At 35.9% G+C, this 18,436-nt stretch overlaps 1 protein-coding gene across 2 annotated transcripts in view; it reads right to left on the bottom strand.

Annotated features, from left to right (window-relative positions):
- Positions 1-18,436, bottom strand: part of MAP2K5 (mitogen-activated protein kinase kinase 5) — a 246,870-nt gene that overhangs the window by 156,516 nt on the left and 71,918 nt on the right. For both annotated transcript variants that reach the window (XM_032417743.1, XM_032417744.1), the window contains exon 10: positions 6,376-6,415. In XM_032417743.1, coding sequence (XP_032273634.1) covers positions 6,376-6,415 — 40 coding nt within the window. The remainder of the gene's footprint in view (positions 1-6,375; positions 6,416-18,436) is intronic.

The following is an 18,436-nucleotide window of genomic DNA, read 5'->3' as shown; positions in this document are numbered from 1 at the left end:
AGGAAAGCAAAATCACAGGTCAAATTAAGCCTCTATTCTGTTTTAATTCGCTTATTTAATCTGTGGCGACATAATTGTCTTTTACAGTATGTACAACTCAGAAAGGAAATTTGGGAGGATTACAGTCAGTATACAAATGATTAATCAAATGGTCCATTTAAATGCTAGTTTAAAAGCAGCAGAAACCCAAAGCAGTCAAAGAATGATAATCAGCACATGCTTTATACAAGCTAAGAAATTTCCTCTTAGGTGACTTTTTCCCAATTAGAAAATAAAAAATATTAGGAAATCTGTTAGGCTGTACTTCAAAAGATTTTATAGAATACATTTATGATACAAAAAGGGTTCTGTTTGCCAAGATGGTTAACATTATTTTTATTTGTTTTCTGCTCTACTTGTTTGCAACTATCTTGCTTACCTCCACCCCCGTCCCCCAATAAAGTGAGTTAGAAACACATTTCATGAATTACAGTCATTATCAAACGGTTATCTTTAGTTAGCATTTTTCAAAATGTTCTCTTGAAGGTAGAAATTTTTCTAAATTCACCGGTATAAAATAAAAATCCAAGATATTTCTATTCTTCCCCAAATTCAACTTGCTTTTAAAATATCTGGTGATGTTTTCCCACCTTTGAAGTTTGAAAGGGGAAACACTAAAATATTCTTTTGTTAGTCTAAAAAAAGTAAGAACATTTAGAAGTACAAAAAATAGAAATATTTTGAGTAGGAAAAGAAAAGTAATGGATTTTCAAGGACTCTCATCTAATTACTCCCACAGACATTCAAAGTGTTGGTCCAACTGACCACTTGGCTTGGAAAATTAAATTTCCCTCATCATTCTATGCAGGCGTCAGAGCCCTGCAGGTGATTCTGTTTAGACAAGGACTGTGATTTGCTGCTCTTCGCAATCCCTCTGTGACACGAGGTAGCCCCGTTTCACAGCTGAGGTCACGGAGAGGTTCAAGTGACATGCTTGAAGTCACACAAAAGTCAGGAGAGGGTCAGGAAAAGATCAAATGCACTTCTAACTCTTAACCTTTCATTTCACCCTTTAATATAAAAAAAAAAAAAAAAAGCTAAGAACTACTCTGGGTGAGAGCAATGGTCCATACAAAGAACACTATGGTTTATTTTGTATGTGAGCTGAACCTGCTTTCAAGATGCTGCTTCAAAAGATGAATGAATGAAGAACAAACGAAAGAACCAAATTTATTTATTTAGTCATTCAACAAATTATGTGTTGAACATCTAGTTATTACATGCAATCCTCTAAGCCCAAATGCAAGGTTCTGCATGATTCAATGAGTAAGACAAGATAAATAAGATCTGTTCTCTACTTACAAAGAGATTTGAATGTAAGGAGAGAAATGCTCATGTATATTAATAGCAAAATACAAGGCAGTACGTGATAACATCCGTAAGAAACACATACAGAGAATTCTAGAGAGGTTCAAAGGAGAAAGTGAGTGAGTGATAGATAGACCACATGTGACAGGATTTATCTACGTAAGTTCAATAGAGGAGTGGGCTTTGGAGCTGACCCTTGAAGGGTGTTAAGAATTTTGATAGGTAGAGACATGGGTGAAGGCATTCTAATTAGAGAAAAATATGTGAATCAAAGTGTTGAAGTGTGAAAGTACCTGGGTTCAGATAAAGCAAAGAGTTCAACTTAAAAGAAGCACGGCATTCAGACACATAAGATAATGCTATAAAAAGTAGGCTGATGACATACTGTGCAAGATCTTGAGTTTCATCCTATAGAGTTTTTAGTTTAGTTGGGAGTAATATAGAGCCTTTCAAGATTTTTAAAAGGGAAGAGATGTGACCAGAACTATGCTTTAGGAAGCCAAATCTAAGGACAGTGAGCAGCAATATAGTACACAGGTTGAGAGCATGAACTTGGGGCAAGACTTTCCTGACTTCAAATCCTAGTTTTATTAGTTGTGAGACCTTCAGCAAGCTATTTATTAATTAATTCATAATTAAATGAGGAGAGGGTACGTAGAGTGCTTATTAGCACAGTATAAATGATCAATAAATAGCAACTTCCGTTTCTGAGAGAACACTTTCAACTCTGTTCAAAGTCTGACAAGAGACAAAACAAGCATCTGGACTGGAGAGGTGACAAGAAAGGAATAGATCCAAAATAAAACCAAACCAAACCCAGAAAAATTAACAGGTGTCCAGACGTTGACAACAGTTAAAACAGGATAATGATCCTTGAGAGATGGAAAACAAATAAGAGGAGCCCTATGATTTGTCTAGCTTACTGACTAGAGAGTGTGCAGGCTCCTGGACAGGGTGGGAATTCCAGGCAAAGCTCAGCCATCTCCCTATGTTGAGGAGATGGAACTGGGGGTCTGAGGAAGCCAAGGCAGCTAGAGCTCCCTGGCAGAAGACCAAAGGGAGAGGGCTCCAGGAGTCTGCCAAGGGGCCCCTGGAGTCTTCAGTTGATTAATGATCAATCAGTACCTGGCTGTCAGGAGACTATCTGAGGGCAAGGAAAGAACCACCAGAAAGGACTAGAGGAAACAATCTCCAGACCTCACACTAGGCAGAAAGAGTTTGTGTTCCCACAAGGGAATGTGGAAAATCTCGTAACTGTCAGAGCACTGGTAGAATATACAGAAGACTGTTGCCTTAATTGAGTGGGGTAAATTAACTCTCGACTAACCACTGGGCTGGTCCCATCTAATAAAGCTTAAAAGCAAGTCTTGGAAGGATCAAACTGTTTCAAAGTCACTAAATAGCATCTCAGAATAAGTTCAAGAATATTTATGCAAAAAAATCTAGTGTCTATGACGCATGACTAGCATCTAATAAAAAATTGTAAGATTTTTTTAAAAATAAGAAAATACTGGGCGCCCGGGTGGCTCAGTAGGTTAAGCGGTTGACTCCTGATTTTGGCTCAGGTCATGATCTCAGGGTCCTGGGATCGAACCCTATGTCCGGCTCTCCACTCAGTGTAGAGTCTGCTTCAGGATTCTCTTTCTCCCTCTGCCCCTTCCCCAACTTGCTCACTCTCTTTCTCTCTTAAATAAAAATAAATCTTTAAAAAAAATAAGAAAATATAACCCAAAATGAGGAGAAAAAGCAATCAGTGAAAACTGACTCCAAATGACGCATATGATGGAATTAATAAACAAAACCATGAATTCAGTTAATTATATTCCACATATTCCATAACTACATTACATATATTCAGGAAGACAGAAGGAAAATTGAGCATGTTAAGTAAAGACATGGAAGATGTAAAAAAGACCCATATAAACTTCTAGGGACAAAAAGTTCAGTGTCTGAAATGAAAAATACAGTGGACGAAATTAATAGATTAGACAATGCAGATGAAAACTTGAATATTTGACAACAGAAACTACCCAAAAATGAACCATTAGAAAGAAAAAAAGACTAAAGCAAACAACAGAGCATCATTCTGCTGCAGGACAACTTCAAGTAACCTAATCATATGCAATTTAAGTTCCGAAGTTGGGGGAGGAGGGAGATAATGGCTAAAATTTTCCCAAATTTGGATGAAAGCTAAAAATCCACAGAGCCAAGAATCTCAACAAATCCTAAGTGTATGAATCAAGAAGAAAATTACATAAAAGCTCATTATCATCAAACTGCATAAGACTAGTGATAAAAAAAAAAATCCTAAAAGCAGCCAGAGAAGTCAGTTCTAATGTGCAAAATAATAAAGATTTAAAATGACAGTAAGTTTTTCATTGGAAAGAACACAAACCAGAAAACTGTGAAACAAAATCTTTCAAATGTTGAAAGAAAAGAGTGATCAACCTAGAATTCTCTATCTGGTGAAAACATCTTCCAAAAATGAAAGATCAAATATACATTTTTCAGACATGCGAAAGCTAAAAGAATTCATTACCAGAAGACTCGTGCGCTATAAGAAATGTAAAAGAAGAAAGTCCTTCAGACAAAAGAAAAGTGGTACCAGATGAAAGTCTCAATCTACACAATTGAATGAAGAGCACTGGGGTTGGTAAAAACAAGAGTAAATATAAAAGAAATCTTAACTTACTTTTGAAATGTCTTTAAAAGACAAATAATTGTCTAAATAAAAAATAATAACAATGCATTTTGGGGTTCATAACATATGAGAAACTAAAATGTATGATAAAAACAAACAAGTTAAGGATGAGGGAAATGAAAAGTATACTATTACAAAGTTCTCATACTATAGATACTGGTACAATATTACTTGAAGGTAGTCTATGATAAATTAAAGATATATACTATAAACTCTGAAGCAACCACTCAAGAAAAAGGACATAAAGACAGAATAGAAAATAAAGAGCAAGATGACAGAACTGAATCCAGCCATAGCAATAATCACATGAAATGTTAATGGTCTAAATGCCCCAATTAAAAAGCAGAAATTATTAGAATGGATTAAAATACAAGACCCAACTGTATTCTGGCTACAAGAAATTTATCTCAAATAAAAAGACACAACAGGTTTAAAAGGCTATATCATGTTAACAGAAGCTCCAGTAGCTGTCTATATTAATATCAGACAATGTAGATTTCAGAGCAAAGAATATTACCATGGCTAAAGAAGGGTCACTTTTGTAATGAAACAATAAAGGTGCCAATTCATCAAGAAGACATAATAATCCTAAATACATCTAATAGATCTTCAAAAAACATGAAGAAAAAAAATGATAGAACTGCAAGGAAAAAAAATAGACAAACCCACAATTATTGCTGAAGATTTCAACACCCATCTTTCAATAGTTGACTGAACAAGCAGATAAAAAAACAGTAAATATACAGAAATTTTGAACACTGTCAGTCAACTTGATCTAATTGACACTTATACAACACCCTATACAACATTTTTTTCACGTGCACAGGAAACACCAAAATAATTAATGTTCTGGGCCATAAAACAAATCTCAATACATTTAAAATAATTCCAATTATACAAAGTATGTTCTCTGACCACAACAGACTTAAATTAGAAATCAATAATGAAAAGATATCTGGAAAATCTCCAAATATTTGGAAACTAAATAACACACTTTAAGATTTTTATTTTTATTTTTTAAAAGATTTTATTTATTTATCTGACAGAGAGAGAGAGAGAGCACAAGCAGGGGGAGCAGGAGAGGGAGAAGAAGGCTCCCCACTGAGCAGGGAGCCCGATGTGGGACTCGATCCCAGGAGCCTGGGATCATGACCTGAGCTGAAGGCAGATGGTTAACCATCTGAGCCACCCAGGCACCCCACTTTAAGATTTAATTAAAAAAAAAAACAACTGCCTGTTTTGAAGAAATGTGCCATTTCTTTCTCTCAGAGCATGACTATTAAATAAGTTACATGGTTTTTGCCTTGGCTGCTAAGAAGCTCAGGGCTAAATAAGAAATTTATTTTTATTTTTTTAAGATTTATTCATTCATTTTAGAGAGAGAAAGAGAAAGAGCATGAGCAGGAGGGGCAGAGGGAGAGGGAGAGAATCTCAAGCAGACTCCATGTGGAGCGTGGAGCCTGATGCGGGGCTTGATCTCAAGACCCTGAGATCATGACATAAGCCAAAACCAAGAGTCAGATGCTTAACCAACTGAGCCACCTAGGCACCGCTAATTGTATCTACTCTTAAATCATTCATTCATTTAACTCAGATGAAGTTCAAACACAACAATCATACCTACTCTTAAATCATTCATTCAACTCAGTTTAAGCATCTAGTATGTTTTACAAATTTTATAGAATCTAGGGATATAAAGTGATTACAGTATGGTCCTCGTTCTAAAGCTCAGTTTTATGGTCAGGTCTTAGTACAAAGTATATTTGTAAACACCTACTGTTTTCATTTATTCAAAGTCTCTAACAGCTTTTTTTTAAATGTGTCCTTTCTTTAAAATTGCTTTTAATCGTATCTAGAAATAGCTGGTAGCACCTTGCCATACCCAACTAAATAATCATGCACGAGAATTTTAATATTAGCCTAGGTTAAACATAATTCAAAATGTATGAAATTATGAGAAATTATAATGCACTTGCAAGGCCAAATAGTTAAGTTTTTTAGATTATTTATAGGCATGCTCCCTTCTCTACAAGTGAATAACCTGAAGTTGACTTTCTTTAAATCTATTACCAGCAACAATCTAAGAGTTATGATATCTAAAGGAACAAATAATAGATAGGAAAGCAGTGCTTGAGGTGGTGAAGGTACCCTCTGAGAAAGGAGGGGCTGAATATCACAACAGGACCATAGCTTCCATAACCTACCATCCAAAACTTAAACTATTTTATCTCCTCTTTCACGATACTTCTGACTCAAGCTAACAGGGGAAGAGAAAGTAGTGAGCATCAAGAACTTCAGAAACTTCATAAAATTTATCCAGCACTTACCTTTACAGCTAATATTTTCCCACTCGGGACATGATACGCTCTATGGGAAGAAAAAAATAACAAAATCACTTGAGATACTAAACGACCTACAGAATGGTTAAGGACATAAATGTGAATCTGAACATATCTGCAGTGATGGGATATATACTTTCAAAGAACACTAATAACATTAGTAGTTCATATTTCTATTGAGCTTCATGGTTTAGACAGTGATTCATTATATGTTACCTTAATAACCCTCTGAGGTAATGCTGGTACTATTATCGTCCTCTTACAGATGGAGAGCGCTGGTGTACAGAGAAGCTAAGCAGCTTTCCCAATGGCATCAAGTCAGTAAGTGGCAGAACTAGACCTCAAACCCAGACCTCTTCTGACTCCAGACCCTTACAACTGACCAGCACTGTGTGTGGGGAGGAATCTTCTATAAGTCTTCTGCTAAGCACTGTATAGAGCCATATAAAGTGGGAGGTTTTCCTTTTGTTTACTTCAATTATAGAACAGATAAATTATATCCCTACATTTCATCAAAATAATGTCAAAACACGTGGAATTAGCTATGGCTTAAGATATAAATTCATATAAGAAATCACAGACTTAATCAGGCTCAAGTATGTGGTTCACCTTTTCCTAAAGCTGGCATCTCTCAATAGTAAAAAAGCTTTAGAAAAGAGACAAGCTCAAATGATCAGATACAGTGAAATAACTACAGTTTAAATCAAGGATTAGAAATACATTCTTTTATGAAAAAGAATAAGAGAACAAGGTTTGCAGAAATAAGATACCATTACTTCTCATTAAGACCTTTTGTGTTTAAATGACAGGTGGCCTTCCACACACGTTCTACAAGGCCTGTACATTCTGACCATTATCCGGGGACAATCTGTCTCATATAAAAATGTCTAAACAAACCACAAAAAATAAACAAGCACTGCTATTGCAAGTCTATAAAAGTATAGACTTGCACATCAGCCAAAATCAGAGTGTTCTTCCTCTCACCCAGCTGTGTTAAGATGTGATTGGATAGGGAAGATGTGGGGGAATGAAAGTTAGCTTCTTGGGAATTCCCTGACTTTACCTGCCAAGTTGCAAAATACATTTATCAGGCTCCCAATGATGACTTGGCAATGATTCAGTAGGAAAAACTGCCCATTTCTTAAGATAAAAACAAAACATATATTCTCCTATTATCAAAACGAAAACATCACTCTCTGTTGTTTTGGCAGAAATATCTGTGTGGTTGATCTGACAAATTTTTTAACAGCTTTGTTGAGGTGCGATTATATATGTAAAATTCACTTGTTTTAAGTATGCAATTCAATGATTTTTTAGCAAATTTACAGAGTTTTTGCAATCACTGACAAGTGTTTTTTAAGTGACTGACTTATAGAAATGGATAGTTATTAAGGACCTGCAAGTATTTTTCACATATAAAATGTTATAAATTCAGGTAAGACTAGAAAAAAACATATATATGTATATATGTATGTACATATCTATAAATATTAGTGTTATAAGAAATTTGTTCTGCTTTTCCTATTTGAATAGACAAAGGTCAAGTCAACTATGGAAGGTAAACTTAGCCTTTAACAATTAATTGTAAAGAAATTCAAGTATATCACATTTAAAGAAAGGCAAGATTATAAAAATTAAGTGGCAACTGTTCATTTTACTGAAGTTTTTTTTTTTTTTTAAAGATTTTATTTATTTATTTGACAGAGAGAGACACAGTGAGAGAGGGAACACAAGCAGGGGGAGTGGGAGAGGGAGAAGCAGGCTCCTGGCTGAGCAGGGAGCCTGATGTGGGGCTCGATCCCAGGACCCCGGGATTATGACCTGAGCCGAAGGCAGACGCTTAATGACTGAGCCACCCAGGCGCCCTACTGAAGTTTTTTTAATGTGTAAGATGTCTAAAGACTTTCTCTAAATATCAACCTCCCTAGTATATATAAATACTATTACAGTTATAAAACTTAAATTATTTAAAAAATTTTTACACTTTATATAAAGTGGTATACATTTTATAAGTGGAACCCCTATATTATACCAGTTTTAGAACAAATTACCATTTAATTTACTATGTATGTTAAAGCACACTTTTACAATGTGAAACTACATTTCAGGTCATGATATGATTCATGATATATCTGAACTCATATAATATACTGGTATATAATGACTAACACTATTTTTCTCACTGCCTGACAGAGTTGTTAGACTAAGATAATCTGAAATGTAATTTGAAGGAAATTAATAACCTTATTCTATGTAAATATAGTTAATATAATATGTAAGATTTAATGATATATTATTTTTCCCCTGTACACCATAAATTCTTCCAATTTCAACTTTTAAAAATTCTGTATATTAGAATTCCTAACCAAGGACTGAAATATGAAGATAAAACAGTTGAATGCATACTAAAGCATTCAAAATTTGCAAAAAGAATAGTGGTTGTTATTTTGGACAACAAGCAACACCTGGACGTTTGAGATCAACAGTGGTGATAAGGAAATGACTAGAAGATGGTCTAATGTGTATACCATACTGGACAGTTTGGCAACTTAATAAGCTTGTCAAGAAAGCTTTTCCAAAAGAAAGGTCTCCTATTTCCAAGTGAATCAAAAGGGAGAGGCTTGATGATTTAATTATGATGCACGCTAATTCATCCGTGGAAGTTTGGGTTCGATTTCGAGCAATAAAGATGCTGTGAGGTTTGGTTTACACTACAATGACAGTGCCGGTTTAACATTTAATTATCAAGGAGAAGTGGATGACAAAGGCAAGGCCAGGCATGAGTCGAATGTGTCCCTTAACTTTGCAAATGGCATCCTACCTGGAGAAAAGGAATTTGTTTACTTTCAACGGATACTGCATCTCAATTGTCTTGACCTTCCCCAACACAATTAACTATGAAGTGATTAATGAAGTTTGAATGGAGGCTCTGGTTACACTAAAAGACAACTATACACTTCTGCATTGTCTTAATTAACAGCTAACACTTCAAATTAGTTTATTGTTGCCACAGTAATTACCTGTTCCAATGAGTGCATGAAGGAAGCATTTTTATGTGATATTTTTAGTGCTGAGCCCTTGAGTGTTCTGCTTTGTTTGTGACCAGCACAGACCTTCTGGGAATAGTTCCAACCTTTAAAATTGAGCACACAACATATACACTTCAGGATGGTGTGAACCAGTAGCCTGGTATAAATTTTTTGAGTACTTAAAATAACAAGGAGATGAGTAGAAGACAGGAACACTTACTACCCATACTTTCTTAAATTATTTTTTCATTTGGAACAATAGGTTTTAGATGACTGGACAAAAAGTCGGTATCAACCTTTAATTTTTGTACAGAATCAGATAATTTATTGAGCTTGTAGGTCATACAGAGAATTGTCTAATCTAACCCCTTCTTTTTATATTGGAAATACCCAAAGGCCAGGCTTAAAAAACTTGTCCAAACTTACAGTCAATGACAAGGCCAAGACTGTAACTGTGGCACAATACATATATTTTAGGACCTTAAGGAAATATATGGTGATGTTTAAGTTTTCTTAACTGCATTCCAGGGCAGGGAAACTCATAATTCAAAACTTGCAAGGGTGCTACCTATTTCCATCAGGCTAAGGACCATCACATCTGAATCTTTCCCGGCAAAGAAGCATTCTGCAAGCACTGCTATCTATCATGGGAGGCACAAGAGCAAAGGATGTAGGCTCTTAAGTCATTGACCGGGTTCTGATCCCAGCTCTGCCACCGCTTTTTTAAAAGTTTTTATTTAAATTCCAGTTAGTTAACAAACATACAGGGTAATATTAGTTTCAAGCATACAATACAGTGATTCAACATTTCCAAACAACACCCGGTGCTCATCACGAGTGCACTCCTTAATCGCCATCATCTATTTAACCCACCCCCTTACCCACCTCCCCTCTGATAACTTATTAGTTTGTTCTCTACAGTTAAGAGTCTGTTTCTTGGTTTGCCTCTCTGCCCCCCCCACTTTTGTTAATTTCTTTTGTTTCTTAAATTCCACATGAGTGAAATCATAAGGTATTTGTCTTTCTCTGACTTATTTTCTTAGCATAATACTCTCTAGCTCCATCCATGTTGTTGCAAATGGCAAGATATTCTTCTTTATGGCTGAGTAATATTCCATTACGTATATATACCACATCTTCTTTATGCATTCATTAATCGATGGATGCTTGGGCTGTTTCCATATCTTGGCTATTATAAATAATGATGCTATAAACATCAGGTGCAGGTATCCCTTTGGATTACTATTTTTGTATTCCTTGGGTAGGTACTTAGTAGTGTGATTGCTAGATTGTAGGGTAGTTCTGTTTTTAACTTTTCAAGGAACCTCCATACTGTCTCCCATAGTGGCTACACCAGTTTGCATTCCCACCAACAGTGCAAGAGGGCTCCTTTTTCTCTACATCCTTGCCAAAACTTGTTTCTTGTATTGATTTTAGCCATTCCAACAGGTGTGAGGTGGTATCTCATCGTGGTTTTGATTTGCATTTCCCTGATGGTGAGTGATGTTGAGCTTTTTATGTGTCTCTTGGCCATCTGGATGTCTTCTTTGGAAAAATGTTCATGTCTTCTGTCCATTTTTAAACTGGATCATTTGTTTTTGGGGTGTTGAGTTGTATAAGTTCTTTATATATTTTGGATACTAACCCTTTATCGGATATGTCATTTGCAAATATCTTTTCCCATACCACAGGTTGCCTTTTAGTTTTTGTTGATTGTTTCCTTCACTGTACAGAAGCTTTTAATTTTGATGTAGTCTCAATAGTTTATTTTTGTTTTTCTTTCCCTTGCCAAAGGAGACAGATCTAGAAAAATATCGCTACAGCCAATGTCAGAAAAATTACTGCCTGTGCTCTCTTCAAGGATCTTATGTCCTTAATCCATTTTGAGTTTATTTTTGTGTATGGTTAAAGAGAATGGTCCAGTTTCATTCTTTTGCATGTTCCAGCTCTACCACTTCTTAATGCTAACCTGAATTGTTAGAAAACCTCACTGTGTCTCAAGTCTGGAAAGGGGATATCGGTCCTTATGCTATAGAGTTGTGAGGATTCAATGAGATAACGTAGGTAGAGCACTGAGGACAGGGCCTGGCACACAGTAAGCATGCATAAAATGTCAGGATCCTGGGAAGTTTTCAGGGTAGCTAGGTGGTTTACAAGTAAAACCTGCTAAAACTGACTGAAAGAGTTCTCTCTATGCTTTAAGAGTCAGGCTGTGTGCTCTTAATAATAAAGCTTTAATAATGAAGATGGGCAAAAGGCTGCACTGCATCATTTTCAATTAAGAAATGCAAGTTGTATTATTTCATGATGAACCAACTTGTTGAAGACAAAAAATTAGTCATCTGAAATGCTATGGCTATACCGAGATTCAAGGTCTAGATTTCTTACTGTTTTTAGCTCTTGCCCACTACCAAAACGTACAGACAGGTGTGGTAAGTGCCACATTTGGTGTTCATCTCAGCAGAAACACCACCTGACAATCACTGTTGCTAAATGAGAAGCCTAATTTTCATTCTCCTTGGGTTAACAGGAAAGCTATTATTAATTACTATTAATATAAGCTACCCTTTAAAAAAATCTATATACCTTCTTTCAACATACACCCTCATAGATTATAATTATATAATTATAATTAAAATTTGAGGCCTCTCCTAGTCTTCAGACTTCAGTATCACTATCCTAGCACACTGCAGAAAAATTGTTTATATCTATCTTCTATACTGGGCAGCAAACACTACCATGTCTTAATCATCTTTGGTTTTTTTTTAAAGATTTTATTTATTTATTTGACAGAGAGAGAGACACAGCGAGAGAGGGAACACAAGCAGGGGGAGTGGGAAAGGGAGAAGCAGGCTTCCCGCCGAGCAGGGAGCCCGATGTGGGATTCGATCCCAGGACCCTGGGATCATGACCTGAGCCGAAGGCAGATGCCTAACAACTGAGCCACCCAGGCGCCCATTAATCATCTTTGTATTCTTTACACTTTGCACAAGTCCTAGCATGGTAGGTGCTCCATACTTAATAAATGTCCAACAAATGAATACTACTTCTGGGTGGAAAGAAAATCTATCACTTGGATAGAGCTTTACAAAGAAACTCTACATGCATTTAATTAATTGATCCTATAATCTTATGAGGAGAAATTATTTTTCCCCAGCTTTGAGATATCATTTGACATATAATACAAGTAGAAGTTATTATCATCATCCCCACTTCATGGGTAGATTTCCAACTGCTGAATCAAAAGTCCTTATAAGGATACCATGAGCTGGCCCTTGGTTACTTACTGATCTCTGCTTCTGCCAGTCTCCCTTATCCACAGTACTCACTCTGCTCCTCCAAACATCCTCCTGCCTCAGGCCCTTTGCACATACTCCTCAGGCGTGTAACACTCTTCCTTCAAAATCCACTTGGTTTGTTCCGTCACTTCCTTCAGGTCCAAAGTTACTTCTTTGACTATCCTACATAAAACAGCTCATTCTCTCTTTATTCTTCATAGAATTTATCAACACCTAACACAGTTTATTAATTTATTATCTGTCTGCTACCATTAGAAAGCAAGCTCCATGAAAACAGGCACTTTTGGTTTTTTATTCACTACTTACCTCCAGTGCTTAAAACTGTGCTGGGCACATTTTATAAATATTTGTTGATGACTGGATACATTTCCTTAATTGGTATAGGTCTATCTTTTTTTTTTTTAATTTTCTTTAGGCAGTTTAAGGTTTTTCTAGGAAACTGTCCATTTTTGGTTTTCAATTTTGTCATAAAGTTATTCATTGTATCCTCTTATTTTAAAAATCTCTGCTCTGTCTAGAATTATGTCTCCTTTTTTCACCCAAATTTTGTTATTTGTGTCTTCTTTCTGTTATACTTGGTCAATTTTTCCAAGGAACCAGCTGTTGGTTTGAGTTGTTTCTTGAATTTTGATTTATTTTTTCTTTAGTATTCCTTTCCTTCCACCTTCTTTGGATTTAGCCCCTTCCATAAAAAAAAAAAAATTTTCCTGAGTTAGATGCTAAGCCTATTAATATCCAGTTATTCTTCTCTAATGTTTATACAAAAAACTATCCTTTAGGTTAGGCCTTTGTATCACATGAGTATTCATGTATGGTTTTTTCAGTTGTAAATGTTTTTATGCCATTATAATGTATTATACAACCCATAAGTTATTCAGATGTGTGCATTTTAATTTCCAAATGTATGAGCGTTAACTTATTAATGATTTCTTTTTTTTTAACTTTTTAAAAATTTGTTTAAGTAAGCTCTACACCCAACATGGGGCTTAAACTCATGACCCTGAAATCAAGAATCACATGCTCTACTGATTGAGCCAGCCAGGTGCCCCTTATTAATGATTTCTAAACTAACTACTGTAGTCAAGAAAAAGAGATCTGTACGTTTCAAACTTTACTGACACTTGCTTTGTGCCCTAGTATGGTTTCTAAAAATTAAATTTTCTGTATCTGAAAATAATGTATATTGTCATTTGATTGATGAAGAGTTCTATATATGACCATGTAACCAGCCTGGTGGTAGTGTTAAAATCTTCTATATACTTACTAATTGTGGTGTTAAAATCTTCTATATACTTACTAATTTTGGTCTGATTCATCTATTGATTACCAAGAGGCATTCTCCCACTATAACTATTAATTTATCAAATTTTCCTTGTAATTCTGACAATTTTTCACTTTATGTAACTTAAGGTTATGTTATTAGTTACATATAAGTTTAGGGCTGTTATGTAATCATGGTCTATTTCTTCTATCATCATACAGTAGTCCCTTCTATCCCTAATATTTTTTTTTAAGTAGGCTCCATGCCCAGCATGGAGCCCAATACAGGGCCTGAACTCACAACCCTGAGCTTAGATCAAGAGTTGGATGCTTAACCAACTGAGCCACGCAGGTGCCCCCCCCCCCGTAATAATTTTTGCCTTAAAGTCTTTCTTTTATATTAATATAACCACAAGCTTTCTTTTGATAAGTTTTTACTATCTTCTCCCCATCCTTTTCCTTTCAACCTTTCTCTATCTTTATATTTTAGGAATGTAGTCTAAAATAGCATATAACTGTATTTCTAAAAGTTCAATCTAACCAATCTATTAATTGGCAATATATTTCCTGCAATTACTGATATTTAGTGTCTGCCTAAATTAACTGTAATTACTGATATATTTGCATCTATTCCTACCACTGATTCATCTACTTTACACTTTTATCTCTACTATATTGGATTCGAACCCCTTTACTCCTTCTATTTGTTTTGAAGTTATATATCCATTCTTTGCCTTTTAGTTGTTATCCATACAATTTTTAATAATCATACCTGATTTAACAAAATACTAAGTTAATTATTATCTTTATCCTTCTCTCAAACAATATAAAAATCTTAGAATGGGGCGCCTGGGTGGCTCAGTCAGTTAAGCATCTGCCTACGGCTCAGGTCATGATCCCAGGGTCCTGGCTCCCTGCTCAGCAGGGAGTCGGCTTCTCCCTCTCCCTCTGACCCTCCCTCCTGCTTGTGCTCTTCCTCATGCTCTCTCTCTCTCAAATGAATAAAGAATATCTTTTTAAAAAAGACATTTCAGGGACGCCTGGGTGGCTCAGTCGGTTAGGCATCTGCCTTTGGCTCAGGTCATGATCCCAGGGTCCTAGGATCAAGTCCCACATCGGGCTCCCTGCTCAGTGGGAAGCCTGCTTCTCCCTCTCCCTCTGCCTGCCACTCCCCCTGCTTGTGCTCTCTCTCTGACAAATAAATAAAATCTTAAAAAAAAAAGACATTTCTAAAAAAAAAGAACTTAGAATATTTTAATTCCAATCAGCCTTTCTCACCTTATATTATTTTGTCCAGTCTTTTGTTTGACTTCATTTTGACGTCACTGAACTAATCATGACTATTGTTGTTTTATATAGTCAGGTTTATCTAAACTGTCACCATTCCTTCTTTCATTTTATTCCTTTCTGGATCAGTTGGATTCAATTTCTTTCTACCTAAAGTACTTCTCTCAGTAATAAACTAACCCTCTTTCGTCCCCTATTTTTCTTTCTCTCTCTTTCTCTGCCTACACACACACACACACACATTTATATTCATTTCCGAAGATGTGTTTATTTTGCCCTCACTCTTGAGCGACAGTTTAACTGAGACAAATATTTTCTCTGTCTTTTAAGGACACTGTTGTCTTTCAGCTTTTATTACTATTGTTGAAATTTTGCTGTACCCAATTTGCTGGCTAATACAAAGCCACAGAAGGCTTTTGGATAGAAGAGTATGATATGATTCGAACTTAATTTTAAAATCCTTACTCTGGCTGCAGGTTACCACAAAAAAGGAGGAGAAACCAGAGAGAGAGGAAAGAGTACACAGAAAGCCATTACAGTAGTCTATGCAAGAAGTGGTGAAATGAACCCAGGTAGTAACTGTGGATATGGAAAGGGGGAAAAAGATACAAAAGACTTTGGCCAGAGAGAATTTATAAAATATGGGGATGAGCAAAATAAACCTAAAATTTCAAGCTGATAGAATTATAGTATTTATTCACAGAAATAGAGGAACTTTACCCAGTCAGCCTTACACTATAGAATCCTGTACTTTTTAGCTCCATGAGAGTCAACAGGATTTGTGGGTAAGTTTGGTGGATGGTCTGTGAGGAAACGAAGGATCAAGAATGAATGCAAAGTTTCTGTCATAAGCAACTTGTAGAATAGAGTTTCCATTTACCAAGATTGGAAAAACTGTAGAAGGAGCAGCTTTCAGAAGAAATCAAGAGTTCAATTTTGGGCAATTCTGAAAGCCCTAAAAGACATCCAACTGGTACTTAGATAGGAGTTTGAAGTTTAGGACAGAGGACTGGGTAGGAGATACCCTTTTGGGTTTCATCAACATATAGATGATATGTAAAGCCATGGAACTACAAAAACTCTCTTAGGAATTAAATTAAGTAGAAACGAGGTCTGAGGACTGAACATGAGGCACTCCAAATTCAGAAGTCAGAAAGATGAAAAAAAAACAGTAAAGGCGAAGAAACAGTACAGACAGTAAGCCAGCAACAGAACCCAGAGGATGGTGTCCCTGGGGCCCTGAATGTTGGTGTTACCTCCCACATTGCAAGTGCAGTACCTTGCCGAGAGTAGGTATTCAAAAAACCACATGACTGATTTCAAAGCAATACTTGGGGACAAATGCAATTAATTCTATTATGTGCTCTTTGAAATTTTAAAGATGGGTCTAGTACAATATATACAAGGCTAAAAGGGTGGACTTACCGTCATCTAAATCCTAATGAGAATTTGTTAAAAGATAAATCAGTCTGGGGAATAAAGTGAATTTCTGTAAGAATCTTTAAAAGTGTGTAAAGAAAAATTTCAAAACAAAATGTTAAAAAGTCCTATATTCACATAAGGACATAAGGGAGAAACAACCTGTGTTCACATTCCAACATCTGGACTCCCACACAAATTTATGTCATGCATAAGATCAACTGCATCTGTATTTTACAATGTTTACTAAAATTATTTATGCTTAGAATTTTAAGTTCTAGGAGAACAAAAAAAATATGAATCATCCCAGCTGACTCCTGTTCACAAAATAAATAACCTAGAGCTGATCATATATTTTCTGATAAAGCTTGTATAATCTCATACAATTAAAGTAGGCATCTAGTTTCTATGGCACTATTCTGCATATTAATTTCTATATACTCTCTAATCAAGTTATTTTAAATTGTGAGCAGAAAAAAATTATCATAGGGAGTATCTGTGCTTCTCTACCAATTGTGAGGTAGAATATAAGTTGAGAATCGAGGGGCTGACCTAAGATCTGATGGTAAATATTTCAAAGTTCAGTAAAACTGATAATATATGTTATAAATGCGAATTTCTTGGCAAAATGATCATCAGAATGAGTAGGGAAACACCTTTCCCTTTTTTCCCCTCTTGGAACAAGGATCCCAAGCATGCACGATAACTTTTAATCACAATGGCAAAACAAGAACTGTACTGCCCCGGTCCTGTGAAGGAGAGAGGCACTTCTTTCCTACACCACGTGGAATAAATGCCATTGATGTAAGTTCTACTTCTCACATAACATACTTCAGAGAAGGTTGGTGAAAAGGGGAACACAAATACTCTGTGAATTATTTATAGAGTGCTATCAATTGTTGGAAAATTCTCTAAATGGATGGGAAACCTAAGAAAACAATCCGGTCGCTAAAATGGTGAAAGCAATACTTAGGATTTGGCTCAAGAAGTAACCAGTAATCAAAAAGGGATGGTCTTATTTTAGGTAAGCAAGAAAGAAGAGGATGTTTATCTGTGTTACTCCCCGGATCTCTTAGAGGATAGGTAAAAGGCGAGAAAGAAAGTGAGTAAAGGCTGTTTTAAATAAATAAAAGTTACAAATGCATTTGCTGTTACTAGCTCGCTTCAGACCTAGTTATGCCTTTTCTAAACGATAAAATCGGATTCTGTGTTTTTCAGGCAAAGATTTCACAGCTTATGGGATATACTGGATTCCCTGCTTCTCTGTTCTTTGAATGCCATAGAGATTTCCAGGACTCCATCAGAGGCAGGGCAGAATAGAGGAGACAAGGTGAAAGAGAAACCTCTCTGTGGTCTCAGTCATTATGACAAAAAGTATGACTGGGAGGAGAAAAACCATTGTCTAAAATGAAATTTTTTGGGGGCGCCAGGGTGGCTCAGTCGTTAAGCGTCTGCCTTCGGCTCAGGTCATGATCCCAGGGTACTGGGATCGAGCCCCGCATCAGGTTCCCTGCTCCACGGAAAGCCTGCTTCTCCCTCTCCCACTCCTCCTGCTTGTGTTCCTTCTCTCGCTGTGTCTCTCTCTGTCAAATAAATAAATAAAATCTTTAAAAAAAAATAAATAAATAAAATAAAATGAAATTTTTTTTATTAGTTGTCCTAATGATCTATGCAACTCTTAATTCTCGTTAGCATAAAAGGTTAGAGTTGGCCATATTCAGATTTAATTACTGAATCTATTTCTTTATTTAAAAA

The sequence above is a fragment of the Phoca vitulina genome, unplaced genomic scaffold (genome assembly GCF_004348235.1).
Source record: "Phoca vitulina isolate PV1807 unplaced genomic scaffold, GSC_HSeal_1.0 scaffold20, whole genome shotgun sequence".
NCBI lineage: Eukaryota > Metazoa > Chordata > Mammalia > Carnivora > Phocidae > Phoca > Phoca vitulina.
Note: the sequence above shows the minus strand (reverse complement) of the source record. Positions and strands in the feature narration are given on the sequence as shown.